Genomic DNA, 22681 nt, shown 5'->3' on the forward strand with positions numbered 1-22681 from the left:
TCAGTTCAAACCTGATGAGTTTCCAGCCTTAAATAGCTTATTGAGTGTGGCTTGTCAAGTAAGAGGATTACATGCTGGGCTTTAGTTAATGAGATTTTTGGAAATATGAAGCACAAATATTGAGAAAGCTTCAGAGTGTAGCAATCTGCTGCATTGCCTGGGGGTCATTAATGCTGAAGGTGTTTCTGCTGCAAATCTCTGCTTGTGATTTATTGATTAGGCTCCCTGGGAGAGCTGACAAACCTGCCAAGAATGCTGCCCTGTGCCCTGTGTTGTCACTGATGGCTGCACCAGGGTAACTGCTGGCCTGTGTGCTCCAGTGCCCACCTGAAGGCACAGCAACCTGCTAGTGGCACAGGGCACTGTCACCACAAGCACTGAAGTGCGCCTCATGAAAATAAGTCCTGGTGCTGGCAGTTGCCCCAGGTTGTGCTTTGTAGGTGTGCAAAGGCTTGTCTGACGGCGTTTGTGCATCACTGAGGTCCCTCACTGAGACTCTCCAAGGTTAAACTGCCAAGGATTTGTGAGGAAAACCCATACAGAGCCAGTTAGGTTTTGGGTTAAAGCTGAATCTCACTCTAAATGAGCTCTAAATCACAGTCTGACTTAAAGCATTGTATTCTCTAAGGAATCCTGCCACAGCTGGCTCATAAACCTGCTGCCAGCAGCTTCTTTTTGCTGATGGGGAGCTGGGGACAGCCCATTCACGACCAGTCCCATCACCTGGAGAACTTGGACCTGAACGTGGGCTGGATGCCTCAGTCTGCAAATGAGTACATTTGAGAAATACACACTGAGAGAAAGTCAGTTTATTTTGTACAAGGTAGAGTACCTCTGCACAGTGAACAAATATATTACAAATCTGTCTTGCCTTAAAAAAGTATTGCCATTTCAGTGCCTATTTCCTAAGCTAATGCGAATATACAAGAAGGTACCTTTCTTCTACTAGTTGCTTTTTCCTGTTAAGCTCTATGCAGTCATTGCATTTGGTTTGAAAATCCAGCTTGGAATGAAAACAAAACGAAACAAAAAACCCCAACAAACCCCAACAATAATTGAGTGCATCTTTGCTCTCTGGAGTCCAGTTGCAAACGTTACAGCAACACAACCATTGTTCAGGCTGGCAGCTGAGAGCCTGCTTGTGCTCGGTGTCAAGGTAGGTCTCTAACAAGAGCATTCCTTAGCCAACTGCCTTTCTCTTCATTGTTTGTTTTTTTGAGGTAAGTCTTTCTCTTCACTTTGTACAATCTACTCCTGCTGGCCCTATGAAATAATGGTCTGCTTGCACCCCAGATAAGGCTTTCCTGGAAAAGAAAGTTGCTATTGCTGACGAGTCTTGCCCCCATGCACACATGCAGCATTCCTGTAACTGCTTTGGCGCTATCCTGCAACATGGAAATCTGCTGCTCTGGAAGCCTGGGGGGTGGTTGGGCTCAGCTCACCTGTCTTGCTGCAAAGCTCCTGGTTTGCAGGGCAGGGATCAGAGCCAACCCAACTGCCCTAAGGGGTCCTGGCTCATCCAGCAGCAAATAACTGGGCTCCCACCATGCCAACAAGTCTGGGGGTGCTGCACAGGCTCCCAGCAGCTCAGTATCCCTGTGCCAGGGGCTTTGATCCTCAAGGGCTGAGCCTGTCTTGGGGGACATGGAGTGCTCCAGGTGATCCAAATCTGACTCAGAGCCAGGATCAAGCCTCTGAGCTGTAAGATTCCTCTTATCAGTCCCCTAGACCAGCAGGTTCGGTAAGTGATCATGTTTTGAGCAACGGAGAGGTGCTGGTTTTGTTCTTGTCTACTTCCATCGGACTGGTGAATGTGCAACAGACTTTTGTAGTGTATATTTAAGAGGCAATCACCTTGCTAACTCCACATTTGCCTAATGAAATTACATACTTAGAATCAATACTATTTCATGCTCAAAATCTACAAGGAACTGTGTAACGGCAAATATTCTACTTTCTAGATTAATAAAGATTACCAAACAAAAAACCCCAAACCAAAACCCAATCCTGGTGGCTTATTCCAAAATGTTGCCCTGGGTCAACCCCTTGATAATCACAGACAGCTGCTGAAAAAGAAAAGCCATTTTCAGCTCAATTTAATGCCATTTCAGGTAGAATCAGCAATGGATAAGGTTGCACTACATGGTAATGCGCATCAAATTAAAGGGTGTCATTAATGGCATGATGTGAGGTGAGTCAGGATGAGATGGTTTGTAAGGAAGGTCTGGAGAAGCTGACCAGTTTTAGGAAAGGAAACCAAACCAAGGTTAGTCTGTGCAAAGCTGCAGTATCCCAGGGAAGTAAATAGAGGTGCATCAGTTTAGACTGCCTGACAAATCTGGCTCTATCTAACAAAACAGGAGCTGTAAACAGAAAAAGAAAGTCTGTCTGTGCCAATCAAAGTATTTATACCTTGTTACAAGTGTACTAGGCTGGGTATGAGACTCATTGATGAAGCACAAGTCATTAGCAAAGATCAGGGGGTGTTTGCCAAGATGTTACATTGAAAACTGTGCAGAATGTGCCTGTGTTTCTGCTCCTCTGATATCCTGGTACTGAATGTGAAGCTGAACATCTCAGTGCTAATTAGCAATGATCTGCACAGGTTGCACAGGGTGATGGCAGTAAATGAGGTTTCCAGGCAGCGGAATGAGGAGTTTCCCTGCTTTCATTCAGAAAGATGCCCACTTCCATGACAAAGACATAAAATAGATTCAAGCGTGTTCCCAGTCACCTTGTTCCTAACAGTGAAAGGTTTCTTGATGCAGTTGGTAGAAATGTACATTTCTGTAGGTCCTACTTAGGATGCCTTTGTGGATGATTTTACAGCAAAGCCAGGGTTAGAATACACACCACGGAGAGTTCTTGCTGGAGCATGGAGACTCCTTCCTGGGGGTGACATACTCCAGTCACAGGTGGAGGAGGTTCTCATCAGTTCCTGTTACCCATACAAAAATGTCTTTATAAATAACCTCATGCAGCAGCAGTTGGCCCAAGCTGATGTTGTGGTATGTTAGGTCCTTGTAATGGAGTCTGAAGTCCTGTCAGCATCCTGCAGCACAGGAAAGGATTGTCTTCTCTTTTGCCACCTCAGAGTTTGTGTTTGCAGCACAGTGCACCACTGAAGTCCATCCCTTTAAGACTGCTTGTCCCAAGAGGGCCCATGTGTCGGGCTGTGCCGCACGGGGAGCAGGTCGTAGTGCCCAGGAATGTGACTGTTCCGAGGCAGGTCGTACGGGTTCTGGAGGTAACTGGCACTCCGACCGCGGGCGTCTTGGACCACACTGACAGTGGGCTCTGGGGAAGCAAGGGAAAACCAGGTTCTGGTAACTAGCAGCGCTCCCCAAACTAGGCACAAGCACAGAATGCTGGCTTCCCAAACCACCTCTCCCCTTCACAGTGTTACTGGCAGCACAGGGTGCAGACCAAGGAAAAAACACCAAACAGCTCCAAGGACAAATAATTCCCAAAGCTCTGCATAGACTGTCTTCAAAAGACCTTCAGATAGTGTCTGCAAATGTCTTCAACCCTTCACAGGCTCACAGAATGGTGGGGGTCAGAGAGGACCTCTGGAGAGCATCTAGTTATGGGCTGGGCAATCCAACCCACAGCAGGTTGCCTAGGATCACAATATCCAGGTGGGTCTGGAATGTCTCCAAGAGAAGGAGACTCCACAATTTCTCTGGCTGCCTGCTCCAGGACTCTGGAACCCTCACAGCAAAAAAGTTCTTCCTTGTGTTCACAGGGAATTTCCTATGGTCCAGTTTGTGCTCCTTGTCCCATTACTGAGCACCACTGTGCTAGATTTCTGTGCTTTCCAAAGCTTGCGGACTTTGCAGCAGTTTAAAAGAAGAGTGTAAAGAGGGGGCTGCAGCCCTCCTCTGCTGGGGACTGAGGAGCAGTTTGGGGCTACACTATGCTCATCCCCACCACTGCAGCATAGGCCATCCACCCAGGACTCTCCAGATCAATATACTCATGCCCAGGACTTCACCATCCAGCACCTCCCTGCCCTGTTCCAAATCCATGCTGCTTGTGTTGGAAAAGGAGGGAAACAAAAATCAGCATTTACACTGACCCCACCCAGGGCTGGAATGAAGCATCTGCCACCTGCCCCACTTACCAACTTCATAGATGTTTTTGTTGGCTGTGGATGAAGTTGGCATTTCTGAATAAGGGGACTCTCTGTGGCCAGGTGATTTCATTTCCACATAGCTGCTCTCGGAGTGTTTGCATGTTAAAATGGGAGGGTCTTTAATGGTGGCGTAGGGGTTTTCACTGCTGTTCAGGGAACAAGTGCTGGAGCTGCACACAGATTCTTTCATGTAGTCTGCAAAACAAGAGCGCAGTGGAAGTGTTAGAGTTGCAGCTTGCTTGGGTGAATGACAACTGACCCTCTGCAGGAAGGGTGGGGGGGACAAGGGGGCAGGGGGCGTAAGGAAGATCCTTGAAGCATCCAGCACGGACACCCAATGCCTGCGCTTCTGGCTGTGTCCAGACCATTGCATCCACAACTCACTAGCAGGAAAGAAATCAAAACCTGCTCAGTACCAAGGTTTTCCTGTGAAAGGTTCTAGCTGTCACTGACTGTGATGTTTAATTGGAGGTGGCAATCCTTTTCCTCCCTCCCCCTACATCCTAAGGAGTTACATTTGAATCCCACTCCACCTGCCCCACAGACCCATGCATGTGGCTGCGGCCAGTTGGCTCCGCAAGCAGGACCTTCTGCTGCGACTTGGCTTGCTGGGCCAGCTACAGCGTCAGCGTCCTGGGGGCTTTGGTCAGCATCACATCCCACATGTTAGACTGCAAAACATTTCCCAGCAGGCTTAGAACTGTATCAGTGCAGCATGTATGACCCCTGAGAGCTCTGTCTTCTGGAGCCATCTAGCACCAGGAGAAACCAACTTCTTTGTAGTCCCTCTGCCATTAAGACTGGGAGGACGCACTCCTGCGAGCGGGGAACACTTGGGTTTCCGCAGCGGGGTGGAGACAAGCCTCCAGCTGAGCCTTGCTGTTACTTTGCCTTTTTTTTCCCCCCCATCACTGTAGACATCTACTGCTCCTCTCCCCTAGGCTGCAGAAAACAGGAGATGGTGACGCAGGAGGTACTAGGTGGGGAGAACGAGGCTGGTGTGAGAGTTGTAACCACCGGTCTCCCCAGTCGGTGATGCCGGCTGGGGGATGCCAGCCTGCTGCAAGGTACAGTGCCAGTCTAGCTTGAAAAATAAATAAAAACAACAGAGAATAAATAGGTCTTAACATTGACATTCAAGAACGTGCCATTGCTGCTGTGTGCATCCTGCTGGGCAGTGCCAGTAATTTAGAATTAGAGCGATGCAATGAAAGATGAGGCATTTTCTTGTGCTGGGTTACAGTACAAAGGCAGATCCTGGTATATATGAAATACTCCCGGTGAAATAGTGGGACTTGCAAAATAGCTGCAGTCCCAGCTGCCCCCGCTGTCTACTATGGGAGACAAAAAGAGAAATTCAGGTTAAGAAATAGACAGACAACAAGATATCGCTTCTCCTTTACACACCTGGCCTCTGTGCCTAGCCGCCCCGTCCTGCTCGCTCACTCACTGGGTTTGCTTCAATCTCTGCTGTGATTCTCCCTCCATCAGCTACGGGGCTGTGTCTGTCTGTGTGCCCATCAGCCCCTGGGTCTGGTGCCCTTTGCCTCGGCTCAGATGGGGAATGCACTGAGCAAAGTGTTAGGTCCTAGCCTGCAGCAAGCTGCTGCATTTCTGAGCGCTGATTTCGGTGGTACAGGCCAGTCCTGAAAGTCCTCAGCAATCAGGGTTAGTGAAACCAGCTTGGTAGGAAACCCTGCTGCAAAACAAACCAGCTGGACCATGCTGGGACCATCAGGGACCTGAGGGCTGGCAGAGGCCCTGGCACCACTGCAATGTTTGTTTAGTCATAAGAAACTGCTTGTCTGACTTTTTAGCCTGGGTGAAGTCAACAGTGCCTTTGCCTCAGAGTGAAACATGTCTGGTTAGGTACATCACAGGAGACAGGACCCAAAGCAACAACCCTTCCTCAGCTGCTGGCAGCAGGGCTTGGCCCTCCAGCTTTACCAATCCCATCCCAGTACATGAAAGGCAGTGAAAAAGCTGTCCTGTCCTCTCCTTCTAGTGAGTGATGGAGCAACCCTGCAATACCAAAGGCTTCTGTACACAAGCTCAAGGTCATTGACTTTTGCTGTCTATAAGACTTCAGTGAAGGTACCACGTGGTCTATGATCCATTAGTGTGTAGAAGTGAGGAGACAATAGACAAAGATTAATAAGTCCTACCATTAAATGAGACTCTTTAGGCTAAAAATACCAGCACTGTATGGATTGGGCACTATTCTTCAGGGACTGGAAAGGATGTGATGGGCGACTTGTCTTGTGTGGGCAAAGACATGAAAGCTCCTGGTTCCTGCCCAGGCTGGTGCCAGTGAAGGAGCACTCACTGCTTCAGGGATATGGACCAGATGAGGGGGAGAGACTCAGTCACATAATCACAGAATCCCAGCATGGTAGGGGAGGGGATCTCTGGGGATCATCCAGTCCAACACCCCTGGTAAAGTAGGGTCACCCATAGCAGGTTGCCCAGGATCACAGTGTCCAGGTGGGTTTGGAATTTCTGCAGAAAAGAAGACTCCACAACCTCTCTGGGCAGTCCTGGGGCTTTTGTTTCATTCTTAGACATGAACAGGCAGGAGCTCACAAGAGCAGGCAGCACGAGTAGGTGTGTGTGGCTTTTGGAACCTGCGAGGACAAGAGCAAAATGAGCTCCATGTGTGAGCCTGAGGCTGCTGCTGCCCTGAGGGTCTGCTACAAAGCACTCTCTGTCAGCACCACAACTGAGAGGGACCAAATCAAACCATAGCTGGGTTTAGATTCATAAAATGTCAATTACAAGAGACTGCTGCCTACTACAGCGAAAGAGGGGAGAGCAAGAGGCCCTGCTCCTGTGGCGTGCAGGTAAAGAGCTGTGTGGGTCAGTGCTGGTTTGTTTGTGGAACTGGGCACACCATAGCTGGCACAGGTGAAAGTCCAGCACGTCATGTGTTTTATTAAGTCCAGCCCAGCTACTTTCATCTTCCTAAGCTAAAATTCACCTGTACTGCTGCCAGGGCTGACACTACCCCCCAGAAAGGTGTCTGTGGCACTGGCCCTTCTCTTCCCAGAGAAGAGCAGCAAAATAATTCTGTCATTCTATGAAATACCACTGGGGCTGCCCAGACTCACGTGGCCTCTCCCAGAAACTGCCTTTTCCCAGAAGATCTTGAGAACCAGCATGCCTAAGAGCTGGTCCCTGCTGACGCAAATGGGAGCTCTGTGTCTAGCTAGGGATTAGACCCTTCCCTCTGGAAACAACATAATTTACGGAGCCCCGGCGTGTGTTTGCTGCTGCGCTGTGCACCAGGGAGTCATTAACCCACAACACATGGCCAGGATCTGGGAGAATTTAACGCTAAAGGATGGCGAAGTATCTGAGTCAGTTATTAAGGTAATTTAGGGATAATTAAAAAGCCTGGCACCAACTGTCAAATTTCACATCATGAATTGATTCAACCCAGAGCAAACATCTTGGGAAGTGCTCAGCACATTTGCCCTGCAGGCCATGTGTGAGCTCTGGCCGTGCCACCTCACCATCCAGCCGTGGGGCTGGGCTCTTGGGGAGGTGCAAAGCTCAGCCTGGTACTTGCTGTGAGCACCTGGTCATGCTGGAGAAACATGGGCAATATGCTCTCATTTTGAAGTCCCTGTCTTCTGTGTTGCCTGGATACCAATCACCAGACCTTTGAAGAAGGGTTTATTTTTGTTACCAAGGACTGGAAATGTACTTTCCCTCCCACAGACCAGGTTCCTCTCTTTTGCCCTGCATGTCCTCTGGAATACTAATGGCAAGCCTTGGTACCTAGAGCCACACTTGGGGTGCTCAGGAGACATGATGTACACAACCAAATCCACTCTGCTACTACAGAATCCCACATCTGGGTGGTGCTTGGTGTAGCCTTCCTGACTGCTTTCATTCTCCCAGCTGCTAGGACAGTAACATGGTGACAGCTTATTGCTGCTTTGCAGAAGGTGACACAGTTGTGGGGACACATTCCTGCAGGACAAACAAGTGAAACACACTGAACCAAGCCCCAGGTCCCTCAGGGAACTGCCTTAAGAGTTTGCAGTGCTGGAGTTTTGCTGGCTGCTGTGCTAAGCAGAGGGGTTCCTCCTTCCAGTGTTAGTGCCCAAGGTCATGTTATGCCACCAGTGCAGCAGCTTTCTCATTTAAACAAACCCCTACAAAACAGAAGAGGACTCAGCTTGGCAATGGCATCACTAAACACCATGCACTGGAGAAACTGCTCTGAGAGCCTTGTGACTGCTCAACCACTGTTGCCATGTGCCACAGGGCTCAGAGCTGGCACCTTGGCATCCAGCCTCAGATGGCTCCTGCTGCTTTGCCAGTGCAGGAACTGTCAGACACTGTGGTGTGAGATGGGACTGTCTGGAGGTGACCCTTGCAAACACAAAGTAGCCATGCCTGTCACCCTGGGCCTCCACAGTGGCACAGCTGCTGCATTTTCAGTGGCAGGCTCTCCTGGCTGCCTTGCTCTGGGGACAGCCTGTGACCAGGCCAGTGCAAAGCAGGGTCTGTGGAACTAGGGGTTTGTGCTCTCATCTTGAAGAGAACTGGGGGAAGCAGGTGGTGGACCAGATCCACCACAGCCCAAACTCAGCCTCAGGCTATGGAACCCAATGCCCCCTGCCAGCCATGCATCCCACATAATGCTCTGGATCAGGGTCAGCAGCACCCAACACAATTTTCAGCTGCAGAGTGAGCTTTGTCCAGCTAGATCTAGCAGACAGTGGTGGGAAAAGACATCATCTTCAAAGTGCATAAAGGTAGATCAAACCAAAGCACCTGCCTGCCAAGTCTTCTTGCTGACAGTCTGATTAATTGGTGCTGGGAGTTTCTCCCATGTGAGTGACCCAGCTTAGCAGATGCTTCCTCTCCATCTTTTCAGATGAATTTGGCTTGTCAGGGCCAACATCAGACCTGGCAGGGCAAGGAGAGCTGTCTACTGTGCACTGGGCACATCACCCATCTCCTTCTGGCGGGAGACTCATCTGGGACTGTGAGCACCCATGCTGCTGCCATTGCTTGGGGGCTGCCTAAAGGCAGAAGCTGGCCTTCAGTCTGACCTGTTGAAGCCTTCAGTCAGCCAAAGGTAGATGCTTCTGAGATATCTCAGCTGTCAGCTACCTGCAGGTTAGCTATGGAGTCCCTAGTGTGGCCCTAAGCCCCTGGCACCCTGCCCTTCCCAGTGCCAGCCTCTGTGGCAGCTGAACAGCCACAGCAATCCTGACATGGCTCCTAGGCCAAATTTTCCACTTCATAAGGAGATAAACACAAAGGAAACAGCTCAGATCTTAAATAATAAACAAAAGAGGTAGCAGCAGAAAATGCATTTCACAGTTGGCTGTGGCTGCAAGTCTTTTCCTCTCATTCACACTGGTACCCCACTCCCTGGGTGTCTGTGGACAGGAATTCTCCTGCCTGTGTTTGAAGCAGCTTTTAAGCTTTGTAAACACAGTGATTTAGTTCAGACTGCTCTTGAAATTAACAATTCCATGTTAAGGGAACAACTACCTGCACTATATTTTTCCTATTTTTTTCTGTAAAAGATACTCCCCAAAGTAGCTGAAAGCAGTGGATGAGCCAAGTATACATTAAAAGGGTTATCCCCTTTAGTCGTTTGAATGTAGCTTTGTCAAGACAGACTTGGTCATGGATTATTGCTTCCCCGTGGTGACTTTGTGGGGTAAGGTGATGTTTCAGCAAATATTCTAGCCCTTTGTTTTGTGAACAGCAGCCATGAAGTGATTAGTGTCCTCCAGTCCTGGCTCTAAGCTGGTCCTTGCTCTTTGTGTGGACAAGCTCTCAATATCCCCTGTGAGTTCAGATAAAGGACTTGCTCTGTAACATCTCAGCCATAGCAGAGGGTGTCTTGAAACCAGCTCTGTGTGAAGGTCCCATTTGCCCTATCACATGGCCAATACCAGCTCAAGGACATTATGGGCAGAGGCTATGCAGCATTCACCTCCTTGGCTGACAGAGGGACATTCCCAGCAAGTGTGTATGGACACAATAGCCTTGAATTCAGATCAAGGACCTCAGCCTGAAGCCTGCCTGTTCTGAATGAGAGGCTCCTCTCTCCAGCTTCTGGGCCACAAGTTCAGTGTGTCAAACCCCAGCCCAGTCAATCAGGGGATTGTGCCCAGTCCCTGCTTGTGAGGACCACTGTGCCAAGTGGCCTTGTAGTCCATACATAACTGGAATATTTTGAATGTAAACCTGGAGGACAACTGAAATCTAAAATCATTGGGCCTTGTGCTCATGACTCATCTATGATCCCTTTTTAGAACTGCCCTGGAGTCAATGCCCATTAATGGCTTTGTGCCAGCGTGACTGACTGAGGTTAATGTACTGACTGAGGTCTTTTCTCAAGCTCTGCTATAAATCTCCTTCAGCAAAGGCCACAGAACGGGGTCAGCTTGTTTTCTAGTGGCTTTGTTTAAGCTCAGGATGGCCCAGAGCCTTACTGAGCCACAACTTAGCAGGCAAATGCACCAGGCTGTCATTAACTGCCACCAGAGAGCCCTTGTAGTATGGCTAGTAGGTCCTAAGAGAGCTTCCCCTGGCCAGTCAGCTCCACCTGCACCTCCTGTCTCTGCAGCAAAGCCCTTCCTTTATGCTGCTGTGCTGAGGCAGGAGCCTTCAGCCTCCTAAGGACTTGCATCCATAATTCATGGTCCCCAGACATCTGGCTTAGAGTCAGGAGTGCTGCTAGCTGAGCTACACAGGCGTATTCTGTAGGCAATTGCTCTGTCCCTTTCTGTCTCAGCATGGCTCCTCTCCCAGGTGCCCAGGTCTCCTATCTCACCTCTTCTAGGACACCCTCCTCAACCTCTTTGCCAGGGTGGCTGCAGGCACTGGATACCATACCTTTGAAGCTTTTTTCCATTATGTATGTGTTCTGACGTCTATCCATCCCACAAGCACCTGCATAAAAATGATATATAATGGAAAACAAATAAATATTTATGTAAATTGGATTGCTTTGATGACTGAGCAGCATATATTCTGTCCTCTAAATTGTACATTGAGGCCCTCATTTAGGGAGGCTCTAAAGCACATCCTCAGCTGTAAGCATGCCTTCTGCTGCAGCAGAGGTTCTGTGCACACCTGACATTATGCATATGCTCAAGAGCTTCCCTGGAAGGGAGAGCTTTCCTGGAGCAGGGTACTGCTTGTCACCCAGAACAGCTATCCATCAGGAGACCAGGAAAGAAATAATCTGCCCATACCTTCATCACTGAACCACTGGGGTGGATTAGTAGAAGTAGACCCTTCCAAACTTGAGCCTGCAGGTTATGTTACATCACTCTGTGACTGGCTTGGGGCTTTGTTTCATGGTATGTTCTTAATTCACAGGCTTAGGTTCTAAGGTGTGCCCAGTATTTCTAAATTAGCTAATATGATTTTGCTTATCAGGTTGCACAGCTCAATAACTAACATGAGAACAGTCCCCAAGTGGCTCCAGCAGTCTGAAAACGCAGCAGCTGAGAGCAAAGAGCAAAGATTCTGCCCTGTGCAGCTCCATAAGAACTTGCTGTTCCTTGCAGAGACAGAAGAGGATGAGAACCATTTCCATTTTCACTGCTGCAAATTATCCAAGATATCAATCAAAAGGAAAATGTAATGTAAGCCTTGAAATCTTTTTAACTATAGAGTCTGATATTTCTTATTGACTAGCAAAATCAACACAAATCTGGTTACTGAGACAGAAATGGCTTTGGGCCTTATGGGATACCCAATCAAGTAACTCAGGCAAACAGCATGTCCCAGAGGTCTCCCAACTGTTTGTTCTTGGTGTCCTCTGCTCCCTGCAGAAGCAGCTGTCACCACCACTGGCAGTGCTGTACCAGTCCCTTTTCCATGACAGCTTTGCTGTTTTTGATAAATAAGGAAAAAAAAATCACTGAATTAGGCAATAAATGTGTTACTGGCACATCAAACTGCTCTGATTCTTGGTGCTCATCCCTGAGCACAGGAAAAGGGCTGGTGGCACACAGTTGGCTCTCTATGATGGGGCTCTTCCCCCCACTTAGGCAAGAGTAACCACACCAAACCATTTGAGTAGCTTCTGTTTTGTTTTCTACCACGTCTTGAATCCGACTCACCCCCTGAAAGGAGATGCAGAGGGCAAAGCTGACTGGGTAGTCTGGGCATAGTGGTGAAGCTCTTCCACCTAATGCCATTAGCTCTGTGCTTTTGTTCCCTCCTGTATTCTGCAAGGGCAGAGAGCTGAATGAAGAGGATGAAGCTAACTCATCCCTGGCTCAAATCCACAGGGCTGGTGCTCTCTTTCCCAGCAGCAGTGGTCCCAAAGGCCATCTCTGGTGATCCTCCTCCCAGGGCTGAGCAAGTTTCCAGAGGCAGGACTGCCCAAGCAGATTTTGGGTCAGCCTTGCAGGCAAACATGCAGAGCACCTCCAGCAACAAGCAGCTTCCACCATGCAGAGCAAGGCTGCTGTGTAAGAAGCTGGTGAACACACAGCTGGGGTTACAGAGTAAAAGGGACTGTACCCATGAAGAGTGAGCAGTGGCAGAGAGGGAAAGGAGACCCAGGCTGACCCATGGAGAGGTGCATTGGACACAGCAATAGCAACATGGGAAGAGCCTCTGGCTTCTGAAGATTGGGATGGATAACTTTGCCCAGGACCATGATCTAGTCCTCCACAGTAACTTGAAAATACTGAGCATTTCTTCTGGAGCTGGAGACAAAGCAAGCAGCTAAAAGCACAGGAGTAATCCTGTAGAACAGCATCCTCATAAGTGCTGGGGATTCATGAGATGGTTAGACCATGAAGAATAAGATTTATGGAAGCAGGGAATGGTTAGCTGTGCTCATTGCACAGTCCCTCCTTGCACAGGATCTTACCAGGTCTTTACAGAAGTGCTCCCATTGCATCTGGTTGGAATGAAAGCTGGAGCCTTGGAGCTGCTGTGAGGATGCAGCAGTATCAATCAGCACTTTAGATAGCTTGGAGGGGAAGGACTCCACCTTCTGAGCATACTTTGTTAAGTCAGCTCTGTCTGAGCTGCTGACAGTTGTACTGGAACTGTCAGACATGTCTGGAAGGGCTTCTGCAAGCAGCAGAGAGCTCTCTCTCTCTGCCCTGAGTAAGCCCAAACTTGCTGCCCTCCTGAGGAAAGGCTCCCCTATTGACAGGCTTTGTCAGAGTGAACCTGACTTTGGTTCTGAGATGATGGAGACATCATTTTTCAAACTGCAAAAGCAGTGGATGTGGAAAAGCTCTAAACTGGCCAGGAATCCAGCCCTGCAGGAAAGTCTAGGTTTAAGTCTGAAGCTAAACTGCCTGCTGGGGTGAAATCAGTAATAACTGGAAATATTTTTCCAGACCTCTCAGCTTTGAGAGGAATGCAAAGTCAGCTCTGAATCAAACTTTGTGGCTTTGGTCCTCTTGAATAAATGCAGCTTTGGGTCACTCAAGTTGTGCTGCAAATCACACTTTGGTCTCTGCATTGAGGGCTGCTGTTCAAGAAACATTACAGATAAACCCATTCCTGTCTGCAGCCTGCTGTGCCCAACACTTGAGCTCATGAGCATAACAACTTTTGTGAACTCAGGAGGTGTTAGGATCTTTGAATTGCTTGGAATGGGAGCTGGAAGCTGGACTCTGCAATTGCTTAGTGCAGACTGGAACAGAGCAAGAGAGATTAACCACATGGTGAACAATTCTGGTTCTGCAAGCAGAGAAATGTAAAGACAAGCCACTCCTTGAAACTAGTAGGGCTAGGCTGCATCAAACAGGTGGTGACACACAGAGAAGGTGACAAAGCCAGATCTTCTTGGCACTGAAGGGTCCCCAAACTCTGCTCTCAAGCACACTGAGAATTCCAGGAGAATTAACTGTGCAGTTGTGCTCATCACTAGACTCCAACTCCATTTAACAGATGTGATTCTCTCTCTGACAAAGCCAAATCTTTGAAGCTCACAAGAAAATGTGCCAGCAGGAAAAATACAGGCTTTGTGCTGCTCCTTGGATGTCCTGGTTGGAAAGAACACAAATCTGGCAGCTTAAGTCCTGCAAAACAGGCAAAATACCTCAGCCTGGGAAAATCCACCGTAACTGTATGTACAGTGGATATGCACAGGGATACCTTCCTCACTCTCCATCTGTAGCATATGGGCAGAGACATGCTTACACATATGTAAGACTCATGCTTTCCTTTCTGTTTGGCTCAGAGAGAGCTCACTGATATCAGAAGGAACATAGAGAGTGACTTAGACAGGAGTTACACTGGGTTCTCAGTTAAGAATGGACAGTTTTCCTCAGCATCACACACAGCAAACAGCCTCTGTCCATCTGCCCCACAATCATCCCAGGAAGCTGGTGCTGGGTCAGGTGGATTCACTCTCATGCATTCTTGCCATGTTTGCTCCACCTCCTCAATCTGTGCTGCTGTAGCAGTGTGTAGGACAGTCATCTGAAATAAGGACTGAGGTGGACTCAATGAGCCCCCCTTGGTATGAGCAGCCCTTTCTCCGCTCCCTCAGAGAAGGCTTTCCTTTCTTTTCCTTTCCAAATGACATGAGGAATGACTCCTGGATGAGCAAAGGCCAATGATGCAGGCTGTGAGCAATCCAAAGGTGTTTTCCAACATTGTAAAAGCACAGCCTGCAAGACTTAGGAGGGCAAAAGGGGTTAACTGAATCACTCCCATGCCTGTTACCGGTGAGACTGCCTTTACGAGAGACACAGGCACACAAAAGGACATGGCATTTCCAGAAAGCTTTTTGCTAAACCTCTTCCAGACACAGATAGTGATACATTGCTTGGAAGTGACGAGGAAAGAGGCATGATACCACCAGCCAGATGAGCAGTAGTGCTCTGCTTCTGCTAGGAACAGTCTCCTGGCTTCTCCTGAGCTGCCAGCTGCTGCTCCTCAGTAAATGCAGCATCTTCTCCTTGGGAGCAGCTGCTTCTCCTGCTGTCCTTGAGTTGGAAGATCAAAGAGGAGTCTAAGCCTTGATCCTGTGTGGTATTGAGAAGGAAGGTTTCTCCCATCAGAAAAGTCCCTGAATCCTTACATCCAGTCTGAGCACAGCCATGACCCTGAAAAGTGATGATCTGCGGCAGCTCAGAGTACAAAAGGTGTCAGCCTGGGACAGGATCCAAGTTTGAGCACAGGATTTGATCAGAAATGCATTTCACAGGTCAAGAAGAAGAACTGAGAAAACTCCTGACGCGTGCAGGTGCCAGAAGATGAGCGTTTGAGTTCATTTTCATGAGGATATTGTTAGGATTTCCTTCCTCCCGGCTATGATTCTCATTTACAGCACTTGTGTTTCCTAACAAGTCCACCGACATTTTCATGAGCCTGATGCCCTTCCTCATCCGGTTGGTGCAAAGAGCCTGTCCTTTGGGACTGCTGTCTCAGCTGGCTGAAGAACCAGAGAGGTGACCAGAAGAGTTGAGGGCTTTCCATCCATGCCATTATTTCTCTCAATTCCCCTTTAAGTCCTCTGCCCTGCCTCTAGGCTGCTCACACATCTGCTCTCTGTAGTACTTCATGAAGCCGCAAGAGATGAGCTGAGCTGTCCACTGCTATTTTAACTATTCTTAATGGAGTCCAGCCATGCACAGTGCTTGGCTGCTATTCCAGCACATGAGCTGGAGCATCTGTGCCTTAAATACTAAGGCTAACTGGGCTGAGAAGGAGGTACACCTCTTTTACTCTGGCACTTCTGTGCATGATGAAGTTTGATGGTCACGATCGTGACCTTGTTAGGCTTCACTTATAGTTAATGTTTACAATTCAAAATTGAAGAGTTTGGGGTTTTTTTTTATCTTTCTTCTGAAATTTGTACCTGTCAGTGGAACCTGCTGCTTCCACTGCACTAAAGTATGAAAATATTTTAGTTTCCTGTAGAAATGGCCTTGAGCTGAGCAAGAATCCAACGTTATGAAAGTTAACAGAAGCAGGCATTAATTTTGGTGCTGAGAGGGAAGGAAAAAAAACAACCTCATTTTTATCAATTAGTGTGAAAAAGACCTTTTGAAAGCAACACAGAAGAATAAAAAGGATGCAAAATGCCATTAAAAAAAAAAAAAGGCTGTTTTGCTGGAGACCACTTAGCTGGAGTATTTATCACTCCTACATCACTCTTACAACAAAGGCATTTAGTGTCTCTCCTGCTAGTAAAATAAAATGCATGAATGCAGGACGAATATGGCACACAGGATGCTCAGGAAACCACAAGATAAAACTAAATAATGTTCAGGAGCAGAGCAGTAAAATGGTAAGAGGAAAATTAACTTGGTTTGGGGAACATTTGGAAATCCTCACCCCCACCCCCACCCCCAACACTCCATGTTACTTACAGAGAAGCACAACAGCAGTTCTGCAGCTTGTTCTACAGAAGCAAGCATTAATGGCCGGTAATGATGGAAAAGGTTTTGCACTGAAGCTTGACAGGTTTGTGATTTTCCTGATGCAGCCTTGATCTTTGGAGCCAGGCATGGTGTGTGACCAAAAGAGCAGCGACAAGATGGGAGGCCTGGCAGTGCCCTGTGTTAATTCCTTTGCTATGTGAGCTGTCAGATAGTGAACCTTAGAAATCCCATAATACCACTTAATACTGCACTTGCCCCACACTGCAAATTTTCAGTAAGTTAGGAGTAATCCCAGAAAAGGGCAAATGCTCCCTGCCACTGACAAGCTAAACTCCAAGTGCTCAGATAGGAAAACAAAGAGCATCCAAACAGTAAATCTGGATTGGTTTGGAGAAAAGAGCTGCTAAAAACCCTGTTAAAACTGAAGCCAGGGAGAATAAACTCAAAAAGGGCAATTAAACCTCACTCTTGGCTTGTTTGCACTGGCTGGTGGTTCAAAATTGTCTGTATGATTAACTGGGAGATAACAGGGGGTATAGAGAACAGGCTCTAGCTTCACAGAGGCACCACAGTTTAATCAAGATGCCAGTATTTAGTGTTAAACTTTATTAACCATGAAAGGAAAAAAAAACCCAACCAAACAAACCCAAAACCTAAGCCAAAAGCAACCCAAATTTGAATGTTCAATGTTCTAAATTAGTTCTTAAAACCCTTTTATAGAGCAGATAGTGATGGCTTAACCAAGCTGCATAGGGAGGGAGAGCAGAAGGAATATTGACTCTGCTTTCCCAGTCTGTGACTTGTGGTAAAGGAAACTTTTCAGTTCTGTCTTTCACCACTAGCAATTCTGCCTGTGAAATAAAGACACCACCTGTGAGCCTCATCATTTGTTAATGCCTTCATGAAAGGCTGCTTTGGATTTGGAATTGCTCTACAGTCTACTAAAGTGATTAAATTGTTTAAAAATTACTGACCTAGTTCATTCAGATAGCTGTAGGGTCTCCAGTCTGCAGTTTCTCTGTCAAGGATTTTGTTACTGAGCTGTTCAAAAAGTATGATAATGGGTTAATGCTGAAATAAACAGACAGTTCCCACCCAAGCCTTCAGCCCACTGGTGTCACAAATAGAGATGGGAGATAACTGTTACCTTGGCCTCACCATTGTGGTTCATTATCTATGTGAATTTGACAATATTTCACTAGCATTAGGGAAAATCACAAAGGGAAGTCACTTCACCAAGCAATGAACACAAGCATGCTGGAAAAGCCAGGATTTCCTTCAGGAACCAGTACCCATGACTGGAGTGCCTGTGTCCATGGAGGGACATGCTGGCAGCACTCAAACAACGGATGAAGAGGGATGGAGTGAAACCACCTAGATGAGCATGCAGAGAGGGTTTGCTAAGACACCTGGGGGTTTGGAGATGTAATGGCTGCAAGATTTCTCTCAATTCAAGGAAAATAACATAGGCAATAAAGCCCTAAATGCATAAAGCCCTGTGCAGATCTGCCAGCAAAACAGGAGAGTTGTCCAGGGCTGCCCTCCAGATGCTGCTGATGGAAAAAAAATCTCTTGCAGCTGAGACCCTCCGTGTGCCAGAGCACAGCCAGCATGGTACCATGTGCCAGTGTGGCTGGGCAGGAGCAGCTGGGCACAGCCAAGGTGGTACCATCTGGAGAAGGCTCTGTGGTTGTAAGCATGTGTCAATATGCCCTTGATTTTCCTGCCATTTGTAGAAGGCTCTTTTGGGCTAGGTGATGCTGAAGCATGACATGAAGAGGGAAGCACAACATCTGCTTGAGGGATGGGGATTTTGGAGATGCTGGAGCATCTCTTACAGAGGTCAATGAAAGGAGAGGGGCTGCATTTTGGGGGTGCATGGCTCCTCTAGACTGGAGCATCACAGCAAAAGGGCCTCTACAAAGTATACGGTGGTCAAAGCAAGGAGGGGCTGTGAATCACTGTAGTTGCTTAAGCTGCTGACTTTTCCACCTTGATATTTTTCCCTTGAAAGCCACAGCTTTTGAAGGCACAGCTGCTCCTCAGGAAGGGTCAGTTCACCAGCAAATCCCAAACCCTTCTGAAAAATGAAAATGATGAAGCCATTGCTGCTCTCCTCTGCATCCAAACGGGAAAGCCTCCTGCCTCTGTTGCAGAGGCTTCAGCTCTGCTGTGTTATGGTATTTACAAGTAAATGCTCATCAATAAAGGAGGTTAAAACTGAAAGGAAGTATTCAAACCCACAACATTTTGTTTTCCCTGATATCTCATTAATTTTTGCTTTGCTTTCATATTGGTTTTTAAGACCTGGAACAAAAAGCGTTGGAGTCTACTGGGATGTGAAGTTCCAGCTGGTACCCAGCACCTACAGCCAACCCCCAAAGTACTTTCGCCACCTTCTCAGCCCTATGCAACAGTCCTTAGGGCTACAGTCACCCCACTGCAGGGTACAGCAGCCCCACATTGTCCCTCGGTCGGCAGAGCCCCTGCTGCCCCCTGACACCAGGATGGCTTTGCAGAAAGCTCAGAATCCCCAGCACTCCTGGAAATACCTGACAGAGCATGTGCCACCTCAGGGAAGGAGAAATTCTGGACCAAGAGGAAGGGCTGGGTCTAGGAAGCCATGCAGCTCCTGCCCCCTTTGGTTTAGGTAGTGACCACACTGGGGAGGGCTTAGGATTGTGAAATCTTCTCTGGCCAAAGTTCCTCTATAAATAGGGCAACAGGGACCAGCAGGATCCTCCCAGGCAGCCAACCAGATGTTCTGCAAGCTTCCCCAGACCTGGGTCACTCAGAATAGAGCTGCAGAGATCTGCAGCCTCTCCCTTATCTCTAAGGAAAGCATCTGCAAATAGTTCTCTCTACCCAGAGCACCACATCTAGGACAACCAAATTGCACACTGACATTCAGAAGCTTTTATCTGATGGCAGAAACTAGGTTTCATTTGGGTGAAATTTGTAACAACCAAAGGCAAAACCTTGCCCTCATTGACTGAATCCTGCTGATTGAATCCTATTGATTGAGGATGCAGAAAGTGGTTTGATGTGTTTTTACACCCAGTATAATCTTCCCCGGCTTAAACAGACATAGGAGAAACCATGGTACAATCGCTGTCCAGAGACACGGGAGACAGCACAGAGAGAAAAGGCTGTGCAGGGACAGGCACAGTAAATGTTTGGTCTCTACACAAGCCACTGCACAGTAATTTTAGAGCTATTCAGCTGAAGCTTTTTACACAAACAGGTTTCTGCATTTGCAGACCACATAACTGTGCTTCAAATGGGCTGAACTCCAGCCTGGAAGAAAGATTCAGGACACACAGTAGTGCAAAAACGCTGACAGCACCCACACAGATGTGTGTGTGCATATATATATAAATGAAAGTGTCCACACAGGCACACACAGACAAGGATAGATTAATGCCAGCACACTGAAGGGAGCTTGTCTCAAACCCATATGAAAGCCAGGCTTTGGCTGAAGGAGACCCTGCTGCTGATCTACCAGCACTGACCTTGAGAGGGGCATTAATTCAGGACAGTCCTCTGCCCTGGCTGTGCAGGCAGTGAAGCCAGATGATCACAACAGTCCCTTGTGGCCCCACAGCCCATGAATCTCACATCAGACAGCACCAGCAGCACACTGAGAACTGTATGTAGTGCCTCATCCTGCTCCTCCTCATTTTCTCTTCTCTCTATATATTCCCACTAAGGCAGCACATGTCATCAGCTCATTAGGCACCTTTGTACCAGCAACTCTCCTCAAGGATGTGCCCAGAGCACATAGAAAGTTGATAAAGCTGCTTGCTCGCAATATTTCTTGAGCAATCATTGCCCAAGAGCAGTGGCTGTGACTGCACATCCTTGCTCCTGGCACAGATTGTGCATCTGGCATTTCCCAGTTGACAGCGCAGGAGTCATTTCTTTGTCATTCAGCAGCTCCTTGTACTCCCCCAAAAGTGAGGACATCAATGTGGACAGCAGATATATGAGTTGTCAGATGCAAGTCAGAGCAAACAAGCAACAGCAAGGTGATGAAAAGCAGGTTGGTTTGTAATGTGGGCACGGAGGAAGGAAGCCAACCTCCCCAGCCCCATGCTCAGCCGGTGTAAATCAGCCCAGCCCCACTAACAGCGCTGTCAGTTTTTGCTGGAGGAGCGCAGGGCTTGATTCTTCACTTCCAAACTCACAGCGACGACAGAAATGCTGATTTTCAGTCCAGCTGCACCACTTAGCTCCCATTTATTAAAGCCTTGGAGTTTCTATTAAAAGCTGTGGGTTTTTTTTTGCAGGGTTTATAAATCAGCTCACAACCCTAAAATTTGGCGTGACGAGCTAGGGGCCAGAATTGATTTTTAGTAATGAAATGATTGGGGGACGTTTCGAAGGTTTTCAGAATGCAGTAATTATGAAGAAATGTGATTATAGCTGTCTCTTTCTGCTACCATAACTTCTTAACACACTATAATTTGTTAACTTTTTTTTAAGCTAGAAGATACTTCAGTTTCCAGTTGGAAGCATAATTGCTTTTCTGGAGGGGAAAAAAAAAAATCCTTCAGAGTAAATCTGTCCACTAAGAACCCTAGCTTGTAGTTTGAGGCATTTGGTCAAAGCTCCTCATATCTGGCAACTTTTTGTTTGAGGTCAATGAAGTGAGAAAAGCAACATCTGAAACAGGTGGATAAATCCTGTGGCAAGCTGATCCCCAAGGGGCCATTTGTCTCTGTGTTTTGAATTCCACGGTGATGAGGCGAAGCAGTACCTCAGGAACACCACCAGACCTTCTTCTCCAGGTGGGCAATCTATAAGGGGTTTGATATTCATGTCCTTGACTCCTGACTTCAGGTTTCCATGGACCAAGCCTGAGTTTGTCAGTTTTGGACGTCCATCCTGAACACTCTGCAGCAATTCTGTTATCTCCCATCTTCCTCTTCCTGGGTCATGGTTTAGTCCAAGGTACTTTAATGATGCTTTCTGTAGTTGAAGTCCTTTTTATGAGCTGGGTGACATCTGGTCAGGTCATTTCCAGTCACCTCTGTTTTGCAGTTTCTGATTTTATGTGAAGTCTTTGGTAGAATTTAGAACTTCCTTTAATAGATGTGAATCTGCTGGCTTTAAAATCTCAGGACATCGAATAGCCATTGATTTTTATGATGTCTGTAGGAACCAGCAACACCTGCACTCTAGCTATGATGCTGTTCTCCTTCAGTCACGAGAGAGGGTGGAATTAAGAGCTCTGCAAAAGCACAAGGTGAGAATCCTCTGTGTGCTTGTGACACAGCAGTACAGCAGCCTCATGCTTTGTCCAGAGTATTCCTCACAAACTTTTGCAGCCTTCTGTAAAAGAGATATTTTCCTACATTCATTTACAACTCAAAAACTCAAGGAGAGAGCTGGCCTCCAAGTGTGGTGCTGTGAAGGGTCCCACCAAAGTGAGCAAATCTGGTCCTTAACCTCAGCCAGGAGAGCTCTGATGTGCAGACACTGGAGTGGGGGTGTGCATTTATCTGCTTTGGGTTTTGGGGGGTTGATTTTAGTGCAGGAATTCTGTGGCACAATTTCACTTGGGTTCATGTATGATCCTCCTTGGTGACTTGCAGCATCAAAATTATTTGCTGCTGCCCATGTCATAAGGCCAGACCTACTTGTAGGAGCCAACAGCAAAGGTCAATTTTTGGCTTTTTTTTTTCAGCTGATAATAAAATCTCTTTTACTTCAGTGAGCCAGCATGCTGGCTTTGCAGGCTCACTCACAAGGGAAGGGCACTTGCTGGAAGTTATAAACTTGCACTGAGATGCAGGATCCTCCTCCTTAAGTCCAGAGATGCAGAGCTGTTCTGCTGGACCTTACACAGAGGCAAAGCTCAGCCCAAACTCCTGCTGGCACAGCTGGAGCAGGCTTTAGGGACACAGGACTGGAAGGGTTTTGATGATCTAGTCCTTGAGTCCAGCCACCTTTCCCTGCAAACACCCAGACACATAATCACTTAGATAGCTGATCAAGCTCCATTTTAACAGAAATCAGATTTCTTTGTCCCATTAATCTTGCTGGGAAGCTATTCCAAAATCTCACTGATCTAGTGTTAAAAATCTAATTTCCAGCTTCGGTGCATTCATGGCCAGTTCATCCTCATTTGTTCTTGTGCCAACTCTGTCATCTAACTTAAATAGCTCTTCTCCCTCCAAGTGTTTACCTCACT

At 47.5% G+C, this 22681-nt stretch overlaps 1 protein-coding gene across 9 annotated transcripts in view; it reads right to left on the bottom strand.

Annotated features, from left to right (window-relative positions):
* Nucleotides 1-794: 794 nt before the first annotated feature.
* Nucleotides 795-22681, bottom strand: part of MEGF11 (multiple EGF like domains 11) — a 306782-nt gene continuing 284895 nt past the window's right edge. For 2 of the 9 annotated variants that reach the window (XM_068143523.1, XM_068143522.1), the window contains exons 22-25: nucleotides 17460-17526; nucleotides 11006-11062; nucleotides 4124-4330; nucleotides 795-3297 (exon numbers count right to left, since the gene is read on the bottom strand). In XM_068143523.1, coding sequence (XP_067999624.1) covers nucleotides 3137-3297; nucleotides 4124-4330; nucleotides 11006-11062; nucleotides 17460-17526 — 492 coding nt within the window. In that variant the 3' untranslated portion in view covers nucleotides 795-3136. Of the gene's footprint in view, nucleotides 3298-4123; nucleotides 4331-5283; nucleotides 5470-11005; nucleotides 11063-17459; nucleotides 17527-22681 lie in introns of those variants that run through there. The other 7 variants (XM_068143525.1, XM_068143524.1, XM_068143527.1 and 4 more) reach the window with 7 other exon arrangements.

This window comes from Melanerpes formicivorus, unplaced genomic scaffold (genome assembly GCF_026170545.1).
Source record: "Melanerpes formicivorus ecotype bairdi unplaced genomic scaffold, bMelFor1.0.p_v2 SCAF_10, whole genome shotgun sequence".
Lineage (NCBI taxonomy): Eukaryota > Metazoa > Chordata > Aves > Piciformes > Picidae > Melanerpes > Melanerpes formicivorus.